At 48.4% G+C, this 26,534-nt stretch overlaps 1 protein-coding gene across 2 annotated transcripts; it reads right to left on the reverse strand.

The window, feature by feature from the left end:
* Positions 1 to 5,759: 5,759 nt before the first annotated feature.
* Positions 5,760 to 24,576, reverse strand: CLEC19A (C-type lectin domain containing 19A). 2 transcript variants are annotated; one of them, XM_044233539.1, is made up of 5 exons: positions 24,421 to 24,576; positions 15,730 to 15,895; positions 10,019 to 10,112; positions 7,111 to 7,243; positions 5,760 to 5,948 (listed from the first exon to the last, which is right to left on the reverse strand). In XM_044233539.1, the coding sequence occupies exons 1-5, from the start codon at positions 24,509 to 24,511 to the stop codon at positions 5,869 to 5,871; spliced, it is 564 nt and encodes a 187-aa protein (XP_044089474.1). In that variant the 5' UTR covers positions 24,512 to 24,576; the 3' UTR covers positions 5,760 to 5,868. The 2 variants fall into 2 exon arrangements, with proteins under 2 accessions (XP_044089474.1, XP_044089475.1); XM_044233540.1 differs by having other exon boundaries at positions 5,885 to 5,948; positions 7,128 to 7,243.
* Positions 24,577 to 26,534: the final 1,958 nt, after the last annotated feature.

The raw sequence follows: 26,534 nt of genomic DNA on the forward strand, positions 1-26,534 counted from the left end.
GACATTCTCAATAGGTGCAGTCATCCAGGTTGAGTACAAAATGGGCGGCGTCCTGTCCTTGTCCTAGCTGACGAAGCGGGGATACCAGTCACCATAATGACGGTGAATGCTTACTGAGTGTCTACTGTGTGCCAGCCACTGCGTAAGCCCTCTTCATGGAGGATCTCACTCCAACCTCACAGCCTCAGAGGAAGACTGTCATTCCCATTCGCATTTCCAAACGGAAGCCTGGCAAGGTGAAGCAGCTTGCCCAAGGTTACATCTTGCAAATGAGGCAGCCGGGGTCTGAGCCGTGAATCTGACTCCAAGCCCATGATCCTCACCTTGAGGCTCAACAGGGCCCCTGGTGTGGGGTTGTGGGGAGGACTTTATCGACTTCCATGCCTAAGGTCCCTGACAGTCCGTAGACGTTAGGAAGAAGTGCTGCGCGGTTAAACCTGGATAGAAAAGAAAGCTCTGGATTCTTCTAACATGGCATATTTGTGAGGACTGGCTTCCTCAAGAGAATTCCCCAGCTGGTGACAGCCTCCGTAAAAAAGACGGATGCCGGGCTGTTGGCTCCGAAATTCGCTTCAGAATAACAGAGGTCTGATTTCTCTGTTGTTTCTTCTTCTTTTTTTAATATTATTATTATTATCCTTTGAATTGGGCAAACCACTTAACGACATCCCATGTGTTTATTTTGACAGCTGATACAGTTCCTGATTCTCTTTTGCAGCTCTACAGAGAATATCCTACTTCTTATGAGCTGAGAACAGGGGAAAAAAAAAAACTTCCTCCAAAGACTCTTCAAGGGAGTGAGTTGTGGTCTTGCCCTTCTCTGGGAAGACTGCCCTGAGGCTGCAGTTAGCTTTTTCTGTTTTCAACATAGTTTGAAATTTAGAGTTTGTTCCTCACTGCCTTCTTGTGCTAGGGATATTTTATTTTGTTTTCAATATGGCTTCCATTAGTTTTGTTTTGTTTTTGTTTTTGTTTTCTGTTTTACAAAACTCACCTTCAATTCCTTCTGGAAAACCATGTGTCTTTGTTCTCAGGCTTGATTGCATGGACCCTGATTGACTTAAACAACCAATCTTTTATCTTCCTTGCAATGATGATGGGTTGAATTGGCCAAATAACCCAGGTATAGCCAATGATACGAAAGGATATGTTTTCCAGGGCTTCTGAGAAAGAGACACCCCTCTTTCTCCTGAAGGATATAAGATGTAGAATTATAATGGCCATTTTTGCTTTCCCAAATGGAGCGACTGGAGCCTCAGGATCAAGCCAACACCACGGAGACAGATATCTTTGGCAATATCATTTAAGCCCCTAGATCACGCTGAGCCTGAAGCTAGATACCTCTGGACTGTTCAGCTAGAGTAGATCAAAGTCTTTTTGTGTTTAAGGCAGGTTGGGTTGGGTTTTCTGTCACTAACAATTAAAACAGTCTCAATGATGCACTTGCCTCTGAGGACTGCCAAGGGAGCAGAAGGAGTATCCATCTGCTCACTGGGGCTCAGTCTGAAGGTAGGGACCAATGTTGGCAAAAGCACAGGTGAAGAAGAGCTCTTGTATACTGTAGGTATGAATATAAGTTAGTATGGGCTGTTGTGGGAGTGTCTCATTATATTGTAGGTGTTTATGTGTTAATCTGGGTCCTCTGAGAAGCAGACACAGGGATGGATTATATGTGCAAGGATTTTTTTAGAGGAAACGCCTTTGTGAAGAAAATATGTAGGGAACGAGGGAAAGCTGGGAGAGGTGTCAGCCTGTGATGCAAGTCTGGCCCTCTAGTGAAGGACAGAAGGTGAAGGCTTCCTAGACTGGCCTGTAGTCTAAGTCAAGGTCAGCAAGGCCATCAGGGTATCCCTGACCCAAAGTCCACTACCAAGGTAATGCCACCCCCCAGGAATAGGGCTGACTCACTTAGTCATGGCCTGAGAGCAGCCTATGGGAAGTAAGGCCTGCGAGAAAACAAAATGATGGATTTCACCCACCAAAGACAGGACCCTCAGTCAATTTTGTCCCTGGGAGTAGGAGGCCCTCGAGGTCCATTCTTATGGTGCTCAGGGTACACATGCCCAGAAAACACTATTAAAAGGTCAGTAGTGATTAATTCTGGCTGGTGGGATTATGGGAGATATACACAAGACAATTTATAGATATTTCTGCAGTCCACATGCATATTTTTTGTAATAGAAAAGTAATCCTATTTTCTAAATGTGCTTACACTTTGAACTGGTAATTCCACTTCTAGAAATATATCCCCAAGAAAATAATTGAACGTGTATGCACAGATGATTAACACTGTGCTATCTATAGTCATGAAAATCTGGATGGCCCTGAAAAGACTAACAATAGAAGGTCTGTTAAATACATGTTGATATGTCTACATGTTGGGATCACATGCTTCATTTATGATGATCGTATGGCTGGGATATATATTTACTGTCATGATCACCAGCCTCCCTGTCTGTCTGCCATTTTCTATCATCTAGGTCTCTCTAAAAATATCTCTTGATTTTTCCACCCTTTCCTCTATCCATCCTTGCATCCATCATCTACCCATCTAACCATGTGTCCATCCTTCCATGCATGAATCCATGCATCATCCATCCATCTATCCATCTATCCATGCATCATCCATCCAACCATCCATCCATCCATGTATCATCCATCCATCTATTCATCTATCCATGCATCATCCATCCAACCAACCATCCACCTACCCATGTGTGCATGCATCCATCCATGCATAATCCATCTACCCATCTAACCATCTATCCATCTACTCATACATACATCCATGCATCATCCATCTACCCATCTAACCATGTGTCCATGTACCTATGCATGCATTCATGCATCATTCATCCATCTATTCATCTATCCATGCATCACTCATCCAGCCAACCATCCACCTACCCATGGATGCATGCATCCATCTATGCATCATCCATCTACCCATCTAACCATGGGTGTCCATGCATCCATGCACCCATGTATGCATCCATGTATCATCCATCCAACCACATCCATGCATCATTCATCCTATTCATCTATCCATGCATCATCCATCCAACCAACCATCCACCTACCCATGAGTGCATGCATCCATCCATGCATAATCCATCTACCCATCTATCCATCTACTCATACACCCATCCATGCATCATCCATCTACCCATCTAACCATGTGTCCATGCACCCATGCATGCATCCATGCATCATCCATCCATCCATCCATGCACCCATGTAGCATCCATCCATCTATTCATCTATCCATGCATCATCCATGAAACAAACCACCCACCTACCCATGCGTGCATGCATCCATACATGCAATCAGCCATTCATCTATTCATCTATCCATGCATCATCTATCCATGCATCATCCATCCATCCATCCAAGAATCATCCATCTACCCAACTAACCAACTGTCCATCTACTCATGCATGTACCCATGCATCATCCATCCATCCAACCATGCATCCATCCATCCATCCATGCATGCATCCATCCATCCATGCATTATCCATCCATCCACCCACATATCATCCATGCATCCATCCACACATCATCTATCCATCCATGCATCACCCACCCATCCCTGCCACCCTGCGTCTGTGCATGCATGCATCCATCATCGATCTATGTCCCCCACTCTCCCCCCACCCTCTCTCTCCCTCTCTTTTTCACAGATTATTCTCAGGCTTGGTTGCCTGGCTTCCCTGCCCACAGCATTTCAGCAGCAACAGTCTAGAAAAGATGGGAGATTCTGTGGGCTGTCAGAGACTGGCACAGTGACACCCAGATATGATGACAGGCGACAAAAATACCTGAAGTAGATGAAGCGCACATGACCCTGAATCATCGAGAAAAGACTAATCTTGTTGAATATCATCTGTTTAGGGAAGCAGGGAAATGTATACGTGGTTTAAAAAGATTGCCACCCAAAGCAGAAAAAATAGAGATAGTTGTGATGTTTGGGGAATGAGTTTCAGTTTTTGGGAAGAGTCCCCTATGCAGAGCTCCTTGTTCCCCAGAGCTGTCTGATAAGTCACAGTCAGAGCTGGAGGGGAATGCATCTCCATTCTGTAAATGAGGAAACTGAAACTCAGAGAGGTTAAGCCACTTTCATAAGGTCACATGGTAAGCTGCGATGGTGGGATTTGAACCTTTTTTTTTTTTTTTTTTTTTTAAGATTTATTATGGGGGCAGGGCAGAGGGAGAAGAGAAAGAGAATCTTAAGCAGCCTCCACACTCAGCACAGTGCCCGACTCGGGGCTTGATCCCATGACCCTGAGATCATGACCTGAGCCGAAACCAAGAGTTGACTGCTTAACCAACTGAGCCACCCAGGTGCCCCCAACCTAGGTCTTTTTGATTCCAGTTGTGGTAACATGGAGTTGCACTACCCAGATCCCCCTTCGAGGAAGACAGCAGAGAGCTTTCAACCGTCAGCTCCTTCAAGGTCAGTAGCAGCTCTTGAGAAATCACATCTTTTCTGGGGAAGACTGTGTCACCCACTGCACCCACTGCATAAAGTTCGGGTCTAAAAATCTGGCCCTTTCCACCCCGTGTGGTCCACTCTGATGGCAGTATTTCTTTCTCTTGCATCTCCTGCTAGGTTGGCTGATAATTTGCCAGGTCACACCCCAGTTCCACTTCTTCCTCCGCTCTCCCTTCACAGGTGTTGATCCCTAAATGATATCTAGCCAAACTTCGTCTCAGCGACTGCTACCAGAACACCCCATCTGGAACCACTGATACGGGAAGCGATCTGAAGAAGCAGGCAACAATGCAGGTCTAAGGAGCTGGACGGACTGCCTCCAGGCTGGCAATTGGTTGTGGTGGGTGGAGCATAGTCCATGGCACGAAGTGGTTTAAACCCTCTGGAGTGAGCTGGGAGGGTATCCTGGCAGGAGGAAATGCAACAGCAGAAGCCATGGATTGGGTAATTGATGAACAGAGAAAATAGTATGCAAAAGCATAAGCGGGTTGGATGGCTCTTGCTACAAGGCTTTGACGTTCTACTGTTCTACTGATAAGTAAGGATACTTATCAGTCAAGGATGAGTAACGGGCCCTGGCTCTAGGAGTGAATGCCAGAGAGCCTCTTTGGTGGAAGACAAAGAAGATGGCAGGAGGGTAGACCAAGGCCAGGACTCAGAGTGACCAAACTTCAAAGACAGTGTAGGTCCCCAGGTAGGCATGCATTATACTGTAGTCAGAGATCTGGTTGGGACCCTGACCCATGGGATGAGGTCATCTGGGTGGTACCCCCGAAGATGTTTCCACTTTGGGGGCCATTCCAAATAATGCTGCAATGACCCCTCATAGTATATACCCAGAATTAGCATTTCCGGGTCATTCTATGTTGAACTTTTTAAGGAAGCACCATCCTGTTTTCCAGAATGGCTTCACCATCTTATATTCCCACCAGCCATGTATAAATCTGTTGATGTGTTTCCCTCGGGAACTGCCCACCTCTTTGGGCCCACGTGGTTCAGAGGATATTGACTCCCATCCCTTTCCGCCCCAGAGATAGGCATCTAAGTGGTGTCTAGCCAACGATATATGCCAAAGTGGAATGTGACTGATCCAGGCCAATGAAATTCAACTCTGAATCTAGAACAAACTTGGACTTGTTACTTAGAGCAGGAAATCCACCACCCCCTTTTATTTACTAAGCCAGTTTAAGTTGTGTTTCCTGTCACTTATGACCAAATAACCACTCTGTAGCATTAAGACTTGCTTATTTAAAATCTCTGCTTGGGAGCTTTATCTCCCCTGTGTTTCACATTTATTGAGTATTGGATCTACATTCAGTACAGCTATAAGACGGTCCTGGAGTTGGGCTCCCTGGGAGGGGACAAAACCGGATCAGTGAATGGTCAGAGACGCGATCTTGCAGACAAAGGGGAACTCGTGGTTGCAGGTGTTATCATTCCATGACCTCAGAGCTGTGGTGGGAAGAAGCAGAGAATCTGGGTGAGGTCCACCTACCACAGTAAAAGTCACCTCACCACCCCACTGGAGTAAAAGCCCTCTCCAGTGGCTCATGTCTGCACTGGCACCCCTTTCTTGCTGATGTTTGATGAGGCTGCTGTCCAGCCTCTCTCTCTCATGAGGCTGATCTTGACTTGCCACTGTGCATGGGGCAGGACAAACTTCATGCAGAGGCTTGGCCCAGCTCTGGCTCCCAGGAGTCCCCATTCCATCCCTCCTTCCTCTAATCAGGAAAAGATAAAGGAGCACAGAGGAAGTAGCAGCTGAGAGCTTGACTCTGGACTTTGGTAGGTTTTTTTGGAAATCTGCTTCACTACTTGCTGTGTGACCATGACCAAATCACTTAAGTTCTCTGAGCTTCCATTTCTTCCTCTGCTAAATGAGAATATTAATAGTTTCTACTTCTCAAGACTGGTGTGAAGAGTGATGATGTTGCTAATGCTGAAGGCGGTGATTGCTCATACCCCATGGGGGCCACTGTGGCCACTTGATGTACATGAGCTTCTTTCTTCTTCAGAGCAACCCGTTAAGTATCACGAACCCATTTTGCAGATGCAGCCACTGAGGTACCAAGAGGTTAAGTCATTTACTTTGGGCCACGCCATTCATAAGGAGTGGAGCTGTGCTGGACCAACTCTACCTCCTAGAACCTTCAGATCTGCCCTGTGGGTTGGAACGATTACTAAATCCATTCTACAGAAGAGGAAACGGAATGTCCGAGAGAATAAGTAATTTCCCACAAGGACACAGAGCTAGAAAGCAGCAGGGCCAGGGCTCAAACCCAGGTGTGTGTTCTTCTCACTGCTTACCCCCGGGTACTGCCCCAGCACACCTCCGTTCTAACACTCAGGAGCCTGAGGTAGGGGCTGACACTTGGGTACCCTGGTGAGCAGACAGAAGCACCGCCCTTTGACCGATATTTGTACAAATTCTTCCTCTGATCCGCCCCCACGCTTCTGCCACTAATACCTTTCCATGCAACACTGCACCACTATGTACTGTTAAATCTATCCGCCGCAGAGAAGAATGCCCCAGCCACCCAATTCGCCGGTCTCCCTGCCGTCTGTGGCCCCTCCCCAGTGCCCCTGCGAGAGTCCTGATCTCAGGGGCACCCACCGCTGGTGGGCCGGTACCATATCTGCACGCAATCCTCCTCTTCTGGGTCCGTGTGCAGGCCACCATCCGGCTGGCTCCCGTCCCAGTAGCTGTAGTCATAGGAGGAGCCGTCGGTCCATTCAAACTGCCCTTCCTGGGCACGCCCATCCGGGGCCGAGGAGGAAAGCCGGCGAAAGAAAGATCTGGCATTAGCACCAGCCCCAGCTCAGGACGACGTTCTAACACCTCCACGTGGAGCAGCACAGACGTCCTCACGGGGATGTGAGATACTGTTATCGCTACCAGGTTTGCTGAAGCCTTATTAGGTGCCACGCCAGGCACTGTCCTCCGAGTGGGCATCCCCATCCCCCTTTCACAGATGAGGAAACCGAGACCCAGACCCTGGTCTGGTCTAGCCAAATTCACACAGCTCATAGGGCAGTGGTGCTGTGATTCAAACCCACGTCTTCACTGCGGTACCCAAGACCTCACCTGCTCCACTTTTTCAAATTTCTTATTTTTTTAATTTATCAGCGGACGGGGGTCACCCTTCATTTCTTTTCTTTCGTTCACATAGTGTGTGTTTTTTCTCGCCCGAGGTGGGACGGCTCTGTCCAATTACAAGAAAACGCCTGTTGGGAATTTGATTGGTGTTAAAATAAATGTGCAAATTAACTGGGGCGAGAACCACGTCTTTGCAGTGTTCTGGAACACAAGCCGTTTCTGCATTTATTCAGGCTCTGAGAAAAGTCTCCCCCGAAGCACTGATGATTACGGAGGGGGCGTCAGATAATGGAAATAGCATGCCGCCTCTGAGCGAGAGGCTCGAGCCTGCCGTTTGGGCTCTACCCACTTCCTCACTGCAGGCTGGACAAGGGACTTAACCTCTTGGGGCTCTCTCTGCACCTTTACAACAGAGCTAATGTCTCCCCCAGAAAGCTACGGTGAGGACTGACGACGTAGAGGGGCGCAAAGGGCTCACGGTGCTCACCCCTGAGAAGCTGAAAACACAGGCCCTTTGACTCTATTGTTTGTAGTTATTATTCTTAAATGTTGGGATACAAGTGCCTTAAACCCCAACTAAGTGTATTTGTCATTCCATTTTATTAAATATATATTTTTTAAAAGTTGGTTTGTTCGCTTAGTTATTTAAGTACTCTCAATGCCCGACGAGGGGCTTGAACTCACGACCTCAAGATCGAGAGTCGCATGCTCTTCTGACTGAGCCAGCCGGGCACCCCTCTAATCCCACTTTATTTTAACATTTATTTATTTATTTGAGAGAGAGAGAGAGCACGAAAGCACATGCACATAGTGAGGGGAAGGGAAGAGGGAGAGAGAGAATCTTCAAGCAGACTCCCCGATGAGCATGGAGCCTGACCAGGGGCTTGAGCTCATGATCCTGAGATCGGGACCTGAGCTGAAACCAGGAGTCAGACACTTAACTGACTGAGTCACCCAGGCAGACCCTGCCTCACCACATTCTCATTGTAAAGTTCCTATTACGAACAGAAATTTTGTGGGTTGGTTGTTGTTGTTTTTTTGTTTTGTTTTGTTTTGTTTTTACAACTTCTATATCGCTTCTTGCCAGCCAAATTCTATGGGTTTAAAAGATCTATCTCTTTGAGTCTGGACCCTGAGGTTACCTCTGCTTCTTTGCCAGCAGCTCCTGCCAGCCTTAATGAGCTGGGACAGTGTGCCAAGCACCAGGCTAAGCTCATTGACTTTCTACAAGAAGCCACTGTTACCACTATCTCCATTTTGTAGCTGAGGAAATTGAAGCTCAGAGAGGTTAAAAAAAAAAAAATTGCATGAAGTTTCCTACCACCCAGTCAGCGAAAGGATGGGAGCTGGAACCACAGCCCGGTTCCCCACAGTACTCTGGGGCCGGGCTGGTAGCATTCATCTCTCAGAACAGAGACAGTATTCAGCTCACCCAGGGAAAGTGTGGGGACAAAATTTCCAGCTGGAGTCTGCAGTGATATTGCCAGGCATAAGTTCTCTGGTGTCTGCTCTCTTTTTTGGCCTGATGCTTCACCATAAATCCATTGACCCCCGACCCTCTCTGCTTCCCAGAACCATTTGTCTTCAATGTCCTCAACTGGGTCAAGATCGTTCCCACCTCAGGCCTTTTGCCCATGCTGGTCCCTCTACCTGGAACGCTTCTTCCTCTGGCTGACTCTTATTTAACCATTAGATAGTAGCTTAAATGTCTCTAACCTGGGGAGGCTGCGGCAGCCACAGAAGGACACTGCTTCGAGCTCCTTTAGGAGGACTGGCTACAGGGAACATGGCTGACTGACAGCCTCAGCTCCCCTGACCCGTGGGATCCATTCCTACATTCACAGTGAGACCAGGCTTCCCCCAGGCTCTGCCCCAACAATAACTCAGCAAGAACTCAGCGGTGCCAGTGCTGGCCCAGTTCTGCACCATGCGGTCTTCCTCTTCTGGCCCTCCCCTGCTTGAGGACTCCCCACTGGCCTAGCCAAGTCTTTCTCAGAACTCTGCGATAATCAGAGGCTCTTCCTTCCCCCACTCTCCTCTCAGACACACACAACTGTCCGGAGACAGTCCCTGCCTCATTATGCCCCCTCCTCTTGTTCTTCTTCACAGATCTTTCCCCTCAGAAATCTCTCCAACATCGAATCACATTTCTGTGTCTGCTTTTTTCAGAACTCAAACCCAAACAGAGGCCTTCCCTGACCATATATGTTCCCATCATGCTCACACCGCCGTATTCTAGTATTCACACCACACTGTGTTCACACCGCTGTCTTCTAACTGGGACACATCGGTGTCGGATTTCTCTCCGTGGGCTGGGCATGGAGCAGTGACCTGGCATACAGGTTCCATGGGCAAAGCTGGCTAACGGGAAATGGCGTCTTGGCTGGGAGCTTCCAGGAGGACCTGGTGGTCATCGCTTCCTTACCTGTCTGTGATCATGAAGCCCTGTCCAGATGTCAGCTGGGATCCCGGGCACACAGCTGTTCACAAGGTCATACACAAAGACATTCTCTTCCCAGCTGCAAATGTGAGCAACACGGCAAGAGGGTTACTCCTTGTCTCTTTGCATAGGACGGAGTTGAAAACAGAAAGCAATTCTTCTTAACCTTCTGGGACCACAGTAAATGGAGGGTATGACGCGACTCTGCCTTTTCCTTCTTTTTCTTCGTTAATTACATCACTCATACGTGACGGTCCTTTCATAGACCCCTCCGGATTGTATTCACGCCAGTTTAAAGCAGATCTCAGCACGGCTATTCATCCTAAAAGTTTACATCTGCCTCAAAAGCAGGAGCAAACAAGGTGGATTCTACTGACAATATCATGAAGACAAAGAAAGAGGTTTATGCTGCCTTGCAGCCATCAAACAACTTAATGAAAATCTCCGCTAGACATTTTTGTTTTCTCTCAAAAGCCCTCCTTAGGCTGCCAGTCCTTATTTATCCTATAATTTTTTTTTTTTTTTTTTCTCACGTACCATCTCCAGAATCTTCTGCTTTCCTGGAAAACTCACCTCTGGGCTTGAACTTACAGAGCTCACTCAGCAAACCAAAGCCCTCCAGTGGACAGACCACTCTCCTTTAGAAAGTGTCTTAGTCTTTTCAGGCTGCTGTAACCAAATACCCTGCCCTGGGTGGCTTTCCAACAATAGAAATGTATTTTTCACAGTTCTGGAGGCTGGAAGTCCAAGGTCAGGGGGCCAGCACGGTCAGGGGAGGGCCATCGTTGGGGTCACAGACTTCTCACTGTATCCTCACATGGGGGAAGGGTCTAGGGAGCTCTGCGGGGAGGTGGGGGATCTCTGGCAAAAGGGCACTAATCTCATCCATGAGGGCTTCACCCTCATGAACAAATCACCTCCCAAAGGTCCCACCTCCCAAAACCATCACACTGAGGGTTAGGTATCAACATATGAATTTGGGAGAGACACAGAGATTTAGATCATAATGGGATCTATTAAGCAACTCCCTGAATTTGACCGCCTGGAGAACCATGTCAAGAAAGATTCAGAGTGCCAGAAGTCTGAGTGCTTCTGGAATGAACTAGTAATTTCTTCCACAATCACAAAATTAAGAAGAATAAACGTGTCTGCCTTGATTTGCTACCAATGGCTCAAGACAAAAGTAATTTCATAGTGGGCATTTCAGACAAGGTGGCAGTCTTTGGAGAGCAGCAATGACAATTGCCAATGAGAGACAAAGCCAGTGAGAGCAGATAGACTTTGTGGCAACTTAAATGGTAAACACCAACTTGGTCCTATTTTGAAGTGAGTTCCTCGTTAGGTATTAGGTCCAAGGCTGATAATTATTCCTTTATCATAACCTCTTCAACCCACTAACGTTTATCTTTTAATGTCACATGGAAGCTAAAAATGGGAGTCTCTCATCCAGTGGGATCTGGTCCTCAGAGGGTGGGAACTACTTGAGTGGAGTGTGCCTGTTGTTTGTGCACTGGCTCGCAACCCCCTTGCCAGCCTTCTGAGCTCGGCCAATGGCATTGTCCAGCCTCGCCGATGTCCGGGCACTGGGTAAGCCATGATCTTCCTCTAGGGTCTTCCTGCAGGTGCTCCAAGGACCATGTCCCCACATGACTACAGCCCAAGAAGGAAAGGCAGCGATGGAAACTGGGCCCTTTCCACATGCCTGTGTCCATTTATCAGGGAGGATAGTACTTTCCTGATGCCCCTTACAGACTTCCCCTAATATCCAACTGGCCGAACTGGGTTTTATGGCCAGTTGGGAGCTGCAAAGGAGGCTGAAAACTTCTTATGCAGGCAAAGGGATTAGTCATGGCTGTGGAGTGAGCAACCAGAAGGGTCTCATTCTGATGGAAGTATTCAATGAGTTCATGGGTGCCAAACACATCATACAATACTCAGGAAACACTGACGATTGAATGGAAGTGTCTGTATGTCTCTCTCTCTCTGTCTATCCACCCATCTCCATTTCTTTGCTGTTTTTGGCAGCAGATAATCTTCAGTGTCCTTCACTGATTTCTTTTGTAAGGTGAATTACTTTATAAGTTCTTTGAAAAAAGGAGGTGAGAATCTCCAAGGAGACGCCAATGCCTTCTACTATGGTTTGAACATTTGTGTCCCCACAAAGATCCTATGTTGGAATCTTAATGCCCATGTGATCATATTAGGAGGTGGGACATTTGGGAGGTCCTTAAGTGGAAGGTACTTTGATAAAAGAGATGCCATAGTGCACTCTTGCCCCTTCCACCATGGGAGGACGCAGCAGGAAGATGGGCCATTGTGAACCAGGGAGCGGGCTCTCACCAAGAACCCAACCATGCTGGCACCCTGACCTTGGACTTTCAGCTACCAGAACTGGGAGAAATAAGTTTCTGTGGCTTATCAGCCCCCGTGTCTGCAGTTTGTTGTAATAGAAGCCTGAGGGACTAACGCCGATACTACTGGAGGAAAAGGAAAGGAAAGAGGGTGATTGAGGCAGGACTTATGTGCCCTAGAAAAGATGAGGTGACATGGGAATGCTAAGTAAGAACTGACCCCCTGAGACGCCGAGGATTATAACAAAAGAAACCATTAACAGCCCCCACTGTTGAGCACTCCTTGCAGCTAACTGGAAGGGCTTCAGAGGCTTGGTCTCCTTGGTCAGATCGTGCGCAGATGAAGCGATGGAGTTGGGACTAGTCCAGGAATGTCTGACTCTCGTCCCTTAATGCGCATCACATCTCCTCCCAATGGCTTCACCATCTGGAATATCTGCTGTTCCCATTCCTTAAGCTTCCTAAATTCTTTAAGGTCCTGACCCAGGACCAGCTCTTCCAGAAAGCCTTCCGTGAGCACCCCCTATCCACTCTTGGATCGCCTGGAGTACCCACTTTTGACCTCCTAGGGGCAGGCTGGTTGGTTTAGTTCTCTGTTTCTTAAGGTCGCATCTCCCCAAATGGGCCCCAAGGACCACACAGACCATCATCAAGTCTTATTTGTATCTGACACCTTCTCTCATGCCAACAGCAGGCTCTAGTCAATATAAAAGTTCCAAGAGTGTGTGGTCTGACATGGGGAAGGATCCAGTTTCTGGAGACATAGTGTTCTTCAGCCCAGTGGGTCACTGACCTTGGTCCTACCCAGCTGGGTAAGCGCTGGCATCCCCCAATGTCTCTCTCGTGCCCAGCTTGGCTACACTGACTGCTGAACATACATTTCAGGCAGTCATCTGGTGGAGAGGCTGCCTGGTCACTTTTAGCGATTTTGCCATCTTTGTTCTACAATACCTGCTTGGGAAACTATTTCAATACTTTACTGCATTTCCCCCATATCTGGTCAAAAATAACAGGAACAGAGAGAAGCCCAAGGTGCTACTAGAAGTAATAAGGAGTGTGTATCAGATGAACTTAATTCAATTCAGCTGTCGCTTGAAACGAAGATGGAAATTATTAGGTAAGCAGAAAGTATGAGGATCTTGAGCTTCAATCAGATGCTCCGCAGACATAAGCTGATTGTGTGTATAATTATGAAAGAAAAAAACTGAAAAGGCATGAAGAGAACACCAGAAATACTGGGCTATGTCTCAAAGACAAGATGTAATTAGGGGACTTTATAACAGTGTCTAGCTTCATGCCAAATGAACTTCATGTATTTATGAATTTATTTATGTCTTTATGAATTTGTCAATGAATTTAACTTTCCTACATGTTTCCAGGACAGTATTATATGCCAACATGGAAAACTACCTGTAAAGGAGAGGAAAGGGAGAGAATCTTAGTATAAAAAAGGCAAGGAGGGGCGTTAGGAGTTGAGAAGACAGGAAGAAGGTAAGTGGAGGCAGGAAAGACAGGAAGAAGGTAAGTGGAGGCAGGAAAGAACAGGAATCTGCCGGAAGCCTCCCAGATTGCCTGGAATCCTTTCTGACGCCCAGCTAACCAAGGTTGAGGTTACAAGCACCATGAGCAGGCTGAGTTACCCTTCCTGTGGGCTGGCTAAAGAGAAATCTTCATTTAGAAATTTTTTTTTAAGAGAGAGAGAGAGCTGGGGTGAGCTGGGGTGAGGGGTGGAGAAGCAGAGGAGAAGAGGGGACAGAATCTTAAGCAGGCTTCGCACTGAGCGTGGGGCTCGATCTCACGACCCTGAGATCATGACATGAGCTGAAATCAAGAGTCGGACGCTTAACGGACTGAGCCACCCAGGCGCCCCCCTTCATCACCTGGATCTCATTCTCCTTCTAAAGGCTCACAATTTTTGAGAACTTCTTTGATCCATTCTTGTCAGTGCTAACCCTGGGCTCTGTTCTCTGTTCGGGGATTTGCCCCGAAGACCACTCTTCCCCGGTTTTCTTGTCAGCTGCCCTGCCCGTTGGGGGAAGCACAGATGATTGGGGGGGGGTGGGCTGGAGAGAAGCCAGGGCGTTTGTCTCTCCCTCAACCTCGGGAGTCGCTGGCAGGGTCTGTCCCACCTCGGTAGCTCCAGCTCCCCTGCCTTCCTCTTACGGGCGGGATTGGTTTCCTGCCATTGTGAATCTCTAGACTGCCTCACTACTGCCTCCTTAAGTTCTTAGATTCCATTACTCATGTGTTTTAAATTCTCTGTTGAATATTAGTAGTGGTTCCCGTTCTCCTGACAGACCTGACTGCCTCACCACCTTCTTCAGCGCCACTGAGGAGACAGAGGGAGACGCACAAATCTCCATATCGGTGGGACAAAAACATGGAGGATTCAGTTCCAAACCAAGATACAGGATCCCTTCCCTGTTCTTACCAAAATTCGGCAGCCCTAAAGCATAAAGAACCAACGCTCTTTCTGACTTCAAGTCCCTAAGAGTCTTGAAAGACAGAAGCAGGATTATGAAGTTGTAGTTTGGGTGCCAGTGGGACACGGCCTACTTGGCTTCAAGGAACCCACACACCGCGAGGACATCTGAGGTGAAAACACGTCATCATAGGGTGAGGAGAAAAGTGCTCTAGGAGAGGTGGGCAGTGAGTGCAGCTAGGGTGCCATGCAGTCAAGGTGACCTCAGTGAAGACAGGAGAAGATGGGGATAGGAGTTCCCAGCTGAGGGAACAGAATGTGCAAAGGTAAAGAGGAGCGAAAGGGCTGGACCAGACTGGAGAACTCTGAGACGGTCTGTGTGGCTGGGGCTTGGGAGACACAGAGGAATGTGGAAGGAGGCCTTGGTGGGGTGGCTATGGAATTTGGCTTTTCAGGTTCAAATCCCAGGTCCACCACTTTATAGCTAGCTAACTTTGAGCAAGCTACGTTTCGGGAGGATCAAGCTGTGTGTGTGTACAACGAAAATAGCTCCCTCATACGGTTTGAGAGAGCTTCAGTGTGCTGATGTGTACAGATGCCGAGAAAACAAATGTCAATTTTTATTTCTCATATTATAGTCTTTGTATGTATGTTACATGAGTGTATCACAGGGTCAAGCCCTCTGCACAAAATCAGCACTTAAAGAGATGGGTCCAGTAGACTGCTTTTTGCCACCCAGGCTCAAAGCTTTGCCTTCTACTATTTCAATGAGAAATTGGGCTCGACCCTCTTCGATGAGAATTCGGGCTGGATCAAAGTTAGCGAGAACTACCCAAGAGAAACACCAGTAAGAATTGCCATTTTTCACTTCCCTTTCCAAAGGGGGTGCCTGGTTGGGTCATGGGGGACGGACGTCTACTCACCTGTGGATGGAAGCCAGTTTGGCAGACTTCCTCCCAATGGAGAACTCAGAGCAGTAGAAGTCAGCCTCGGCCCAAGTCTTATTGAGAGGGAAAAATCTATAGCAGTGGCCTTTGAACTCCATCCAGAACAGTGGGCACAGGGAAGCCTGGGGCAGCTCAGGCATGGCTGTGGGCAGAAAGAAAACAGACTGGCAGGAGGGTAGGCACTGTGCAAACATTGTACCTATAGCTTAGGACAGCTTTCCAAGAGTGAACATAAAACATGGCCCAGGGGTACCTGGGTGGCTCAGTGAGTTAAAGCCTCTGCCTTCGGCTTGGGTCATGGTCCCAGGGTCCTGGAATCGAGCCCCACCATCGGGCTCTCTGCTCAGCGTGGAGCCTGCTTCCCCCCACCGCTCTCTGCCTGCCTCTCTGCCTACTTGTGATCTCTGTCTGTCAAATAAATAAATAAAATCTTTAAAAGTAAAATCTTAAAAAAAAAAAAGTAAATGTAAAACTTAAAAAAACAAAAAACAAAAACATGGCCCATTATGATTAGTAAAATTCTATGCTTGAGGTCCGGAGAACACGTGCATACCTAACATTTACCAAAAGGCAAAAGTAATATATGCTCCTTATAGAACACCTAGAAAAATGTGACCGCTCTGGCATATTTTTCTTCATGTCACGCTTGAATGCAGTGGTTTGTAGAAATTCAGTTGTTATATTGTACTATACATACATGTGAGTATTCCAAGTTCTAAAAATGAGAATATATTCCCCCATGTCATTATACATTTTTTGTAAACATTGTTTGAAATAGCTCTTGAAACCTCCGTTAAGTGGCTCCCCCCCGCCCCAGTTTATTTAATCATTCCCCTATTTGTGGATAATTAGACTGGTTCCCTTTTTTAAAAAACAATTACACCCAATGCTGAGATGAACAGCCCTTGTGCTTCAAGCTTTTTCGGCATTTCTGCTGATTTTCCGAGGAGAGATTTTTAAGGCTTTGATACAATTTGCTAAATTGCCTCCTGAAAGCAATTTATACTCCCACGGCAATGCCCGAGAGTGCTCATCTCACAGTGCCCTTGCCAGTGCTGAGTGTTACCGCTTTCATGGCCATCTTTGCAAATTTTATAAGCAAAAATCAGTATCTCGTTTCAATTTGCAATTCTGGGCTCTCTGGTGAGCGTGGAGATTTTTCCATGTGTTTATTGACAAAGGAGAGCCCATTGAACTATTTATATCTGGAAGCCCACTGAACTACTGGGGTTCAGGATGTGTTCTTAATTCTGAAAAAAACGCATGGGAAATCCATGACTGAGACAATAAAGTTCTCCCAAGCGTCAGCCCCCTGGAAGGCTTCTTAGAAGACACTCGTTTTGGAAACCACTCAAGATGACTGACTGGAGGTAGGGGTGGCCAGGTGGGGGGCGGGGAGGAATGCATTCTGAGAACCATCCTTGAATAATGATAGGCGGCCCCCTCATGGCTGTGGGCAGTCAGTGGGCAGTGGTGAAATCTGTTGGACTGGGATCTGGAGGCCGGGGTCCTAGCAGGGAGCTCTAGGCTGGATGTGCCCTGTGACAATGGTACATTCTCTCCCTTCTCAGCTGTCAAACTGGCTAATCTTTGGGGTCCCTTTGTGGCCACCTAAGGATTTGGGATCTTTGCCTTTCCAGCCACTGGAAGAGCTGGTTGAACTCTTGAATAATTAAGTAGTAGACAACATTCAGGGAGCCTCTGTGATGTGCCAAACACATACAGGGAAACCGAGGCTTAGATAGATCAAGTGACTTGCCCAAGGTCATCCTGATAGTCAGTGGCAAATAGGGATTTGAACTCAGCCTCCAGACACCAAAGTCTTTGAACTGAAAGTCTGCAGGATGTTTCATCATGGGAAATCCACACGGCTGAAAATGTGTCACAGTCTTTTAGCACCTACTTCTTGAGGTTGGTAGGCCAACTCATTGGAACTCGCAAATTGTGACATGTATGGATTGCTTTGTGACAGTATGATTTTTAATGACTAGCTCCGGCACTCATAGCCAGGGCTGATGGGGCTTCAGGGATCCAGCGAATCCCTTGAAATTAAATGCAAAATCAAAAGTGTGTATGTGTGTGTGTGTGCACAGGCATGTACCTCTGTCCATTTATTAGGGGGAAAGGAAGAGTCCGTTGTTTTAATTGAGAGCTATGCTAAGTAGACACCTTCCAAGCTTCCTTCCCATCACTGACCACAGCCACTGGGCTCTCTCATTTGACCAGAACCAGCCCTTCCCCGACCCAGGCAGCTGTGCTCCGCCTGCCGTCCTGACTTGTCCCTTCTAGCAATTCTGGGCATTGCTGAGCTCTTTGTAGGGACTTTGTGACGCTACATTTTACATAGAAAGAGCCGGCAATAATTAAATGAAGGGGGCTGGAAAGGGAAAGGAGGGGGCCAGGGCCCTTGCTCCCCTCTCCCCAAGGCCCAAAGGCTTCTCCTGGGTCCTAAAGCCTGGTGGATATTTTAAATCAAGTCTCCATGTGGAAACAAGCTCCCTCGTCCACGTCCACACGGCTGGTTCCTTTGATTTTCCCCATTGAACAAATGGCGATTATGGATGCCTGGAGTGAAACATACCAGAAAATGGGGCTGTGACAGGTCACCGCTCAATTACTCCCTTTTCCACCTGGGCAGGCAAAGGCCTTTAATTGGAAGGATCTAGGAGGAGGCAGAAAGCCATGCGTTTGCACCAGGATGATAATTAACTCCACCCTGCCTGGTATCCCGCACCCCCTTTGCCTCTAGGATTTGAGAAACTGAGAACTGAAGAGAATCTCTGAGGCCATTCATCAGCCTGAACCCCAAAGTGGCCTTGGCTAATCCGAGTCTCTCTCAAGAAGGGATTTCTCGAGGTTTCCAGCTTCACAAGTCAGAGAATGGCGGCAATATAATAAATGGGACTAACACTACTGAGCTTCCATCTGAGCCGGCTTTGTCTCAAGTTCTTTGTACCTATCAATTCATTTATCATCCATGTATCCTACAAGGTAGGCACCACAACCACTCCCACTTTAGAGAGGAAGAAACCGAAAAACAGAGAGGTTGAGTAACATGCCCAAGATCACACAGCTCCCAAGCAGCAGAGGTAGTTTTTAAAGTCAGGCTGTGTGGCTTCAGACCTAATTTAGGGATTCCTGCTGCATTTAAACCCATTTCCTTTTGCCTCAGTCTTGATGGTCTGGTCCTTCCCTCGTTCTCTTTTTCATTCAAGAGGTCCTATTGGAGATCTTCTTGAGCTCAGGCTGTTAGTTGGCTACATGCTAGAGAGACTGTGGATGAACAACACATACACACACACACAGAGGCCCCCTCTGACCTCTTGGGTCTTACAGTTTAATGGAGATTGACATTAAGAAAAATGAGCACAGATATAAAATGTCATTAATGTGTCATTTGTGGGTGTGTGTCATGCAGGCAAAAACTTGAGGGAGTAGCCCCCAAATTATTTCTGGAAGTTGGTTATTTGTTTGCCCCCTTTGTCTCCCTTAGTTGAACTGGTGGGCCGCCCCAACCCTCTCTTCAAGGAGCCTGTGATTAATGCTGATTAAGGGTGATTAAGACAGGGTACCCGAATCCCCTTCCCAGATGGGGGAATTTCAAGGAGTTGCCACAGGAGCACCTAAACAGGTCATATAAGGATTTGGAGATCTGGGAGGCTTCCTGGAAGTGATGATGTCTCATCTGACACTTGAAGTAAGAGTCAGAGAAAATGTTTCAGGTGCTGTGTGGACACAGCAGGTGCAAAGGCCCTGAGGTCTAAGAGAGTGGAACATTTGGAGAACATTTGCAAATGGTTCAGTCAAGCTGGGAATCTGAGAGGGGGGAAGGCAAGAAATGAGGCCAGAGGTGACAGGGAGGGTGGAGGGGTAGGGAGGGGAAGGGATGCACAAAGGAGCTAGTTGCTTTGGAAACCAGGAGGCCAACTGGTAAGGTCTTTTACTTCAATTAGCAGCACTAAAGGCCACCAAGGTCTCCCAGCTTGGGGGGTGGGGGTGGGTAGTCAAAGTCTTTGGGAGCTCTGAGCTTGTGAAGAAAAAAGAACACACCAGTGGAGTTCAGGGCTCATTTTCTCTCTCTCTCTCTCTCTTTTTAAAAGAATAAATTGTCACCTTCCCACTCAATCTGGCTGCCTGCTCCCCTGGCCCCAATCCAGCCGCCTACAAACGCACTACTCTGCTGCCTCCTGCCCAGAGCAGCCTTGAGAGCCAGCCAGGAGAGGAGGTGAGGAAGGCTCTGGGGTCCACATCCCAACCTCCATCCCACTCCCACTACTGGCCCCCAGAAGTCCCAGGAGATAGGAGGAAGTGACTTTCGGTGTCCTGGAAGGTGGTGACTGGGAGGGGTCACCCTCACCACATCCCTTTCCTTCCCACTGCTTCCCTGGGTCACTTGTCCCACCATCAGACGATGCTCCTCACCACTGAGTCCTGGCTCTGTTTTCCAGAGCTGGTGGCCCTGGGCCTCACATGCTGAACTTGGCTTTCCCTTCTCTGGGCCACACTTATAACCACATGATACAAAGGGGAAAAAGCACTGGGCCATGTCTTCTATTGCCCAAACAGCGGCCATACACTCAGTGGTGAGTATGTAACTGCTGAGACCAGCCTCGGAGTGTATCAATAACATCCCCATTTTACAGCTGAGGAAACTGAGTCTCGGAAAAGCTAAGTCACTTATTACCATATCTAGCAAGCTGGGCGGGGGTGGGGGGGCATCAGGATGAACTCAGAAATCCCTAAACACTAAGAAACACCTAAACACCAGAAAACATCTTTTTTCTGCCCTTGGTTTTCTCATTTGTAGGACAAATATATTAAACACTAAATGTAACAGTGTCACGGACTGAATGTTTGTGTCTCCCCCTCCTCAAATTCATACGTGGAAGCCCTAATCCCCAATGTCTTTGGAAGTGGGGCATTTGGGAGGGGACTAGGGTTAGTACTCTTATAGAAGAGAAAGAGAGGCCAGAGCTCCCTGCCATGTCTGTCTCTGCCTGTGAGGACACTGTGAGGACACAACACGGTGGCCATCTTGGAGCCATCTTGAGTCCTCATCAGGACTCAAATCACTCAGGATCTTGATTTTGGACTTCCCACACTCCAGAACTGTGAGAAATCGATTCCGATTGTTTAAGCCTCCCAAACTGTGGCATTTACAAATTTTTATTTGTTTTACTAAAGGATTATAGCAGCCTGAGCTAAGACCAAAAGTTAAGCAAGTTAAGTCCATGTCTCCTGAGTGCCTGTATGAGTTTGAGGTCTGTGCCCTCAAGTCACTCACAGTCTGGGGAGAGGATCACATGCCTGGCAATGAGTCATCGTATACTATGATGCAGCCCAGAAATATGCAGAGTGTTCTGTGCCCATAGAGGTTGGGTGGGGAATCGGGCCAGAGTGACCATGGGGCACTCTGGGATCTGACTCTATGATCCAGACTCCAAGGGCTACTCTAGGAAGTGCGGACATCCCGTCGCTCAGACCTCTAGGCTCTAGCTTGGACTCTGGAGTCCTCAGCTCTTCATGCCTCCGTTTTCTCATCTATAAAATGGACATGATGATAATGCCTACCTCACAAGGAAGCCATGGCCTGGCTCTGAGTTGCCATTAGCTACTACTGCAGCAGAGACAGCCTGGGCCTGGGACCGCCTGAAGCTGGGGGTGCAGAGTCAGCCTGATTGCCGCCCCCTGCCCAACTCCTGACGCCCTGAAGCAGCAGAACCCCAGCCCTACCCCCAGCTCCAAATGCCTTGCTGGAATGGCCTTTGCTGTGGAGAGCTCTTGGCCTCGGGAGCCAGGAAGGGAAACTTGAGGGTAATGGTTGAAGAATCACAATAGCAAATTTTTGTGCAGCTTTTCCCAGGTGCCAGGCTCTCTTCTAAAGCACTTTACACTCCTGAATCCCCTTGAACAATGCGATCAAAGCTAAGTTCGCAGAAAAGGTTTTGGGAAATGGCTCTAGTCTCGCTAAATCCTCCAAAGTCTCTCAGAAGGGTCTAAAGGGTTGTTTTGTTTTGTTTTGTTTCCAAAGCAGTTCTCAAGGTGTGGCTGAGTTGCACTCTGTGTGTATATTTACACGTTCATGGAAGGTCGGGATACTGGGGATGAGGATGAAATGCTCTGTTCTGCTTTGCTCAGGAAAGCTGGGATCCAGAGGAGGAAGACAAACAAGGTTCATTCTCAATAAGGAGGGCTCACCTCTGTGGTTTGCAAAGGCCCACCACGACCCTAGAGAAGCCCCTCCTAGGCACACATCAACAGACACACTCTTGTACACACACACGCGTACACACACGCACACAGACACTCACACATTCTCCTCTGGGTTGAAGTCACTTTCCTCCAGAAGATCTGTCTGCTCAGGCTTGAACTGGCTTTCTGCTGGGATGGGAACCCAGAGAGCAGAAGAACTACCACTTGGATGGATCCTTGGCAGGGTCACTGGCCTCCGTAGGCCTCAGTTTCTCCAACTGTAACATGAAAGGGTGGGCTGAATGGATTTCCCGATCCCTCCTGCCAACTCCAGTTCCGAGCTCTCCAAGATGACTGGGTTTGAAGTGATCTCGGTCCGCCCCTGGGAGGCATGGAGGGTGAGCTGGAGGTGAGACATCTGGAAGGTTCTTTCTCCAAGGGAGGCTTCTGTCATGCCAGAGAGCTGTGTCTCCTGACCATTTCTATCCTATCACCAACAACTGCAGCAGCAGAAGAGCTAACAGTAATAATTCTCATTCTTTAAGCACTTGCTATGTGCTAAGTCCTTCATCTGCACGATCCCATTGAAGATCCCAAAAAACATTTGGTGGGAGCCATTATTATCCCCACTCTCCAGGGGAGGACACTCGATGCTCAGAAAGAGTGGCCACAGGCACAAGCTAGTGAGGGAGAAGACTCCCCGGTTGTTCCCACAGGCAAACTCAGCCTCAGGCCCTTCCCACACAACACTGGACAGAAAGACAAGACTGTGGCATATACAAGGCAGACCTTGAGGATATTTTGTCCAACTTCTCTCCTGCTCGCCCATTGCTTGGATGAGAAGACTGAGGCCTCAGAGCAAGGATACGAAGTCACCATTATGGACTGAATTTTTCTGTCCCCTCCTAAATCATATATTGGAGCATGAACGCCCAATGCGATGGTGTTTGGAAGTGGGGTCTTTGGGAGGTAATGAGGGTTACAGGAGGTCATGAGAGGGACCATGATGGGATTAGAAGACAGACCAGCATGCGCACAGGCTCTTTCTCTCCCACCTACATGAGGACTCAACAAGAAAGGTGGCCATCTGCAAACCAGGAAGAGAGCCCTCACCAGGGAACGAAATCAGTCAGCACCTCGACCTTCCAGCCCCCCAAAACTGTGAGAAGTAACTTTCCTGTTGCAGCCCGAGCCGACTAAGACGCTCAGAGAGTTTATGATCTATCGGAGCCCCTAATGCTTGCCCTAATGAACAAAGGCTACCACCACTCACCTTGGTTTAAGAGAGATGCCCAGGTACCTCCGAATTTCAGATAAACAACAAATCGCTTTAAGCCCATGTCCCACGCAATATTTGATTGTCTAAAAGATGATTGTTTATTCGAAATTCATTTCTCTGAAATGTACCTGGGCACCCAGTGTTTTATCTGGCAACCTTATCAGCCCACAGTTTCATTTCACCCCAGCACTGTGACAGCCCAATGATGGGGTCTTATGGGATTCTTAGGAGTCTGTCACTATGAGTTGTACTTTAATGGGGACCAAAATATTATCTCTGCCATAGACTTACTGTGGAGGTTCAATAGATCCATACACAGAAAGGGCTCAAAACGATGCCTGGCACATAGAGAGGGCTATGTAAATCTTAACTGGTGATAGGTATTATTATTACTTTAAATATTTTAAACAGGGTTTGGCAAGAGCCCTCACGGTGGAGGTGACCTTCACCGGCAGGATCCTCAGCCCGGAGCAGACTGCAGGATTCAGGAATCCTCTCGCCCAGATGGGGATCCCTCCCAGTGAGCTCCCCCATCTCTGGTTCTCTGCATTGCAAAGAGGAAGAAACTGAGCTCCTTTGAAGCCTTGAGTCTTTCACTCAATGCTGGTTAATTGCTGTCCTAATTGCTGGGGACACAGAAAACCCATAGAAGTGGGCCACAGAGCAGAGACCTCCAGGGAGGTCACAAGAAGGACAACTGCATGCCCAACCCATGGCGGCAAAGAGCAGGTCTGAATGGTCCCTGGGAACAGCTGTCACAGCCAAGATGGGGGTGGGGAACCCCCCACCCATGCAAAATCCCTAATAAAATAAATCCCATTTTCAGATCTTGCTGTGGTGTCCAGCACCAAGCATGAAGCACATCCCCCACTTTATCTTACTTCCCTAGTAGGTGCTACCCTGACTCCCATTTTCCAAAGGAAGCTGAGCTCAGAGAGGTTAAGAAATTTGGGCAGGTCACACAGTTTTTAAGATGCACTGCTGGGATTTAAAAATCAGGACTTTTGGGGTCTGAGCTGGGGTGGGGTGGGGTGAATAATACCGCTGGGGTGGGGAGAGGGGAGCAGGAAGGGCTGCCAGGAGGCTCAGCGTGGCACCCACCACTCCTCAGGTCAGCTCAGCTTCACTGACAGAACCTGGAGTGTCTGTGGGGTGTCCTCCTCTCCACCTGCTTGGGTCCTGGCCCCGGGGCTCACCTGGGCTGATACTGATGTCCGTCTGCGGAAAGGCCTGTGCAAAGAGGAGGGTCAAGGAGGCCGCCATGGCCCACAACCCCCACCTTTGCATCCTGAGGCCCGAGGAAGCCACCTTCAGGCCTGCGTGGAGGAGAGAGGCCCTTTCACTGGAGTGCTCTTGAGAGCCGGCAAGATCTGCTGGGAGCTCAGGACACAGCGGACAGCCTCCAGTCTCCTCCTCCTCCCCTCCCCTCTCTCCTCCCTCCTCTCTGGAGGGCTGTCTGAGTGACAGCTTGAAGGCTGCCCCTGGTCAGCCCCCTTCAGGGAACTAAGAGAAACCACCGCTATGCTTCTGAGCCATCCTGTGGCCTTGGGCCCATGCTTACTTCTCTGAGACTCAGTTTTCTCCTCTGTCAGATGGGACAGTAACAGAGCTTCCATCTGGGCCTGTCGCAGGAGATCAAGTATCTCGGGCCCCCTCAGAGGAAATATATACCAGAAGGTAAAAACAGAAGTCAGAGGCCGAGGCAGAAGTCATGGGGCCTGTGTGCTTGGGCTCAGCTCGCCTCCATCTCACTCTGGCCTTAAACGCACGGACACACTGCTTGCCTGGGAAGCAGGAAGGAAGGCCTAGGTGGGTTACCCTCCTCCCTTGCCCTCCACCTTTCAGGGTTTCTTAGGGGTTAAAGGAGATTCCAGTAGAAGGTTCTTGGCCCAGAACAAGCACTTAACAAAGAGAAGCAAATGTTACCTTTGTGCATAGGTCTCATGTGTTTGCTCCAACTTAACATAAATGTTTTCAAACCCACTGTTTTTCATTGGGAAGGTCACTGCACTTATGAATTAGTATCTCCGAAAATCGGGATCATTCTCTCCCCCACTTCCTGTGTGGTCAGGCAAGTCATTCTGCCTTTCTGAGGCCTCCGTTTCCTCCTAATATAACAGGGGCTACCAAGAGAACCTACCTCGCACAGATTCAATGAACTCATTTGTTTGTAAAACTTAGCATAGATGCTGGCGAGTAGAAGGTGTTCAAGAAATGACAGGCGATTTCGCTATCACGATCGTAGATCCTGTGCAAACCTTTGCCAGGCAGGAGACCCTGCATGCCACCCCCCACTCCGGACCCCCGGTTCCACTCCCCCTTTCCTCTCCGGAGTGCTCTGACACTGTGTGTGGCTGGCGCCCACAGGGACAACTTGAACCTGTCCCAGGCCCTCACTTGCTCTCTGGTCCACCAGCGAGGCCTAAGTGCATCCCTCTCTTGGCACCGGCTGGAGAGCCAGCCAAGGCCGGACTCGGGCTCAGTTTCCTCCTCATGTCCGACATCTACAGGTTCCACCAAACTCTCTGCTGGGGCCCACCCCAGAGCGCGCATGTGTACTTATTTAGGAAGGATATATATTTATTATCCGAGTGTTGGGCCCGGATGACTTACTGTACTGAGAGATCAGGTCTGTTATAAAAGAGCCCTCCCCCACACTGGCATTTTTTTTTAAAGGTTGATACAAAACATAAATATAAAATGTGCACCTTTTCTCCCCACTCTCCATCATCTGCAGCACTGCATTCCCTCCTCCCTCCACCCCCTGGTCAAGGGAATCACGCACCCTCCAGAGGGGGAACCCACCAAGTGGGGAGGAGGGTGCTGAGACAGAGGCCACTGGAAATGCTTTTGAAAAGTGGAGGATGCTTTGATGTGGCAAACAAACTAAATGATCTGTGTTGATAACGTGTCGCTAGGTGACGGCTGCGGATTTTTGGTAAATGGGCTCGTGACCCCTGTCTGGATGGAAGCAAGCGAAGGTATGCGCCACCCCATGCACTGGGAGCTCGTTCAAAACGCAGAATATCGGGACGCCTGGGTGGCTCAGTTGGTTAAGCAGCTGCCTTCGGCTCAGGTCATGATCCCAGCGTCCTGGGATCGAGTCCAACATCGGGCTCCTTGCTCGCCGGGGAGCCTGCTTCTCCCTCTGCCTCTGCCTGCCTCTCTGTCTGCCTGTGCTTGCTCTCTCTCCCTCTCTCTCTGACAAATAAATAAATAAAATCTTAAGAACAACAACAACAAAAACTCATAATATCAGGCCCCACCCCAGAACCACCAAATCAGAATCAAGGGGTTGTGTGTATATTAA

Source organism: Neovison vison, chromosome 14 (genome assembly GCF_020171115.1).
Source record: "Neovison vison isolate M4711 chromosome 14, ASM_NN_V1, whole genome shotgun sequence".
In the NCBI taxonomy this organism is placed as follows: Eukaryota; Metazoa; Chordata; class Mammalia; order Carnivora; family Mustelidae; genus Neogale; species Neogale vison.

Excerpts from the sequence above, each read along its gene's own strand:
- CLEC19A (XM_044233539.1), bottom strand. The coding sequence starts at position 24,511 with ATGCAAAGGTGGGGGTTGTGGGCCATGGCGGCCTCCTTGACCCTCCTC. Across the intron at positions 15,896-24,420 it reads GGACATCAGTATCAGCCCAG|CCATGCCTGAGCTGCCCCAG; the intron begins GTGAGCCCCGGG and ends TTCTGCCCACAG. Across the intron at positions 7,244-10,018 it reads GGCTTCATGATCACAGACAG|GAAGGGCAGTTTGAATGGAC; the intron begins GTAAGGAAGCGA and ends GGGCGTGCCCAG.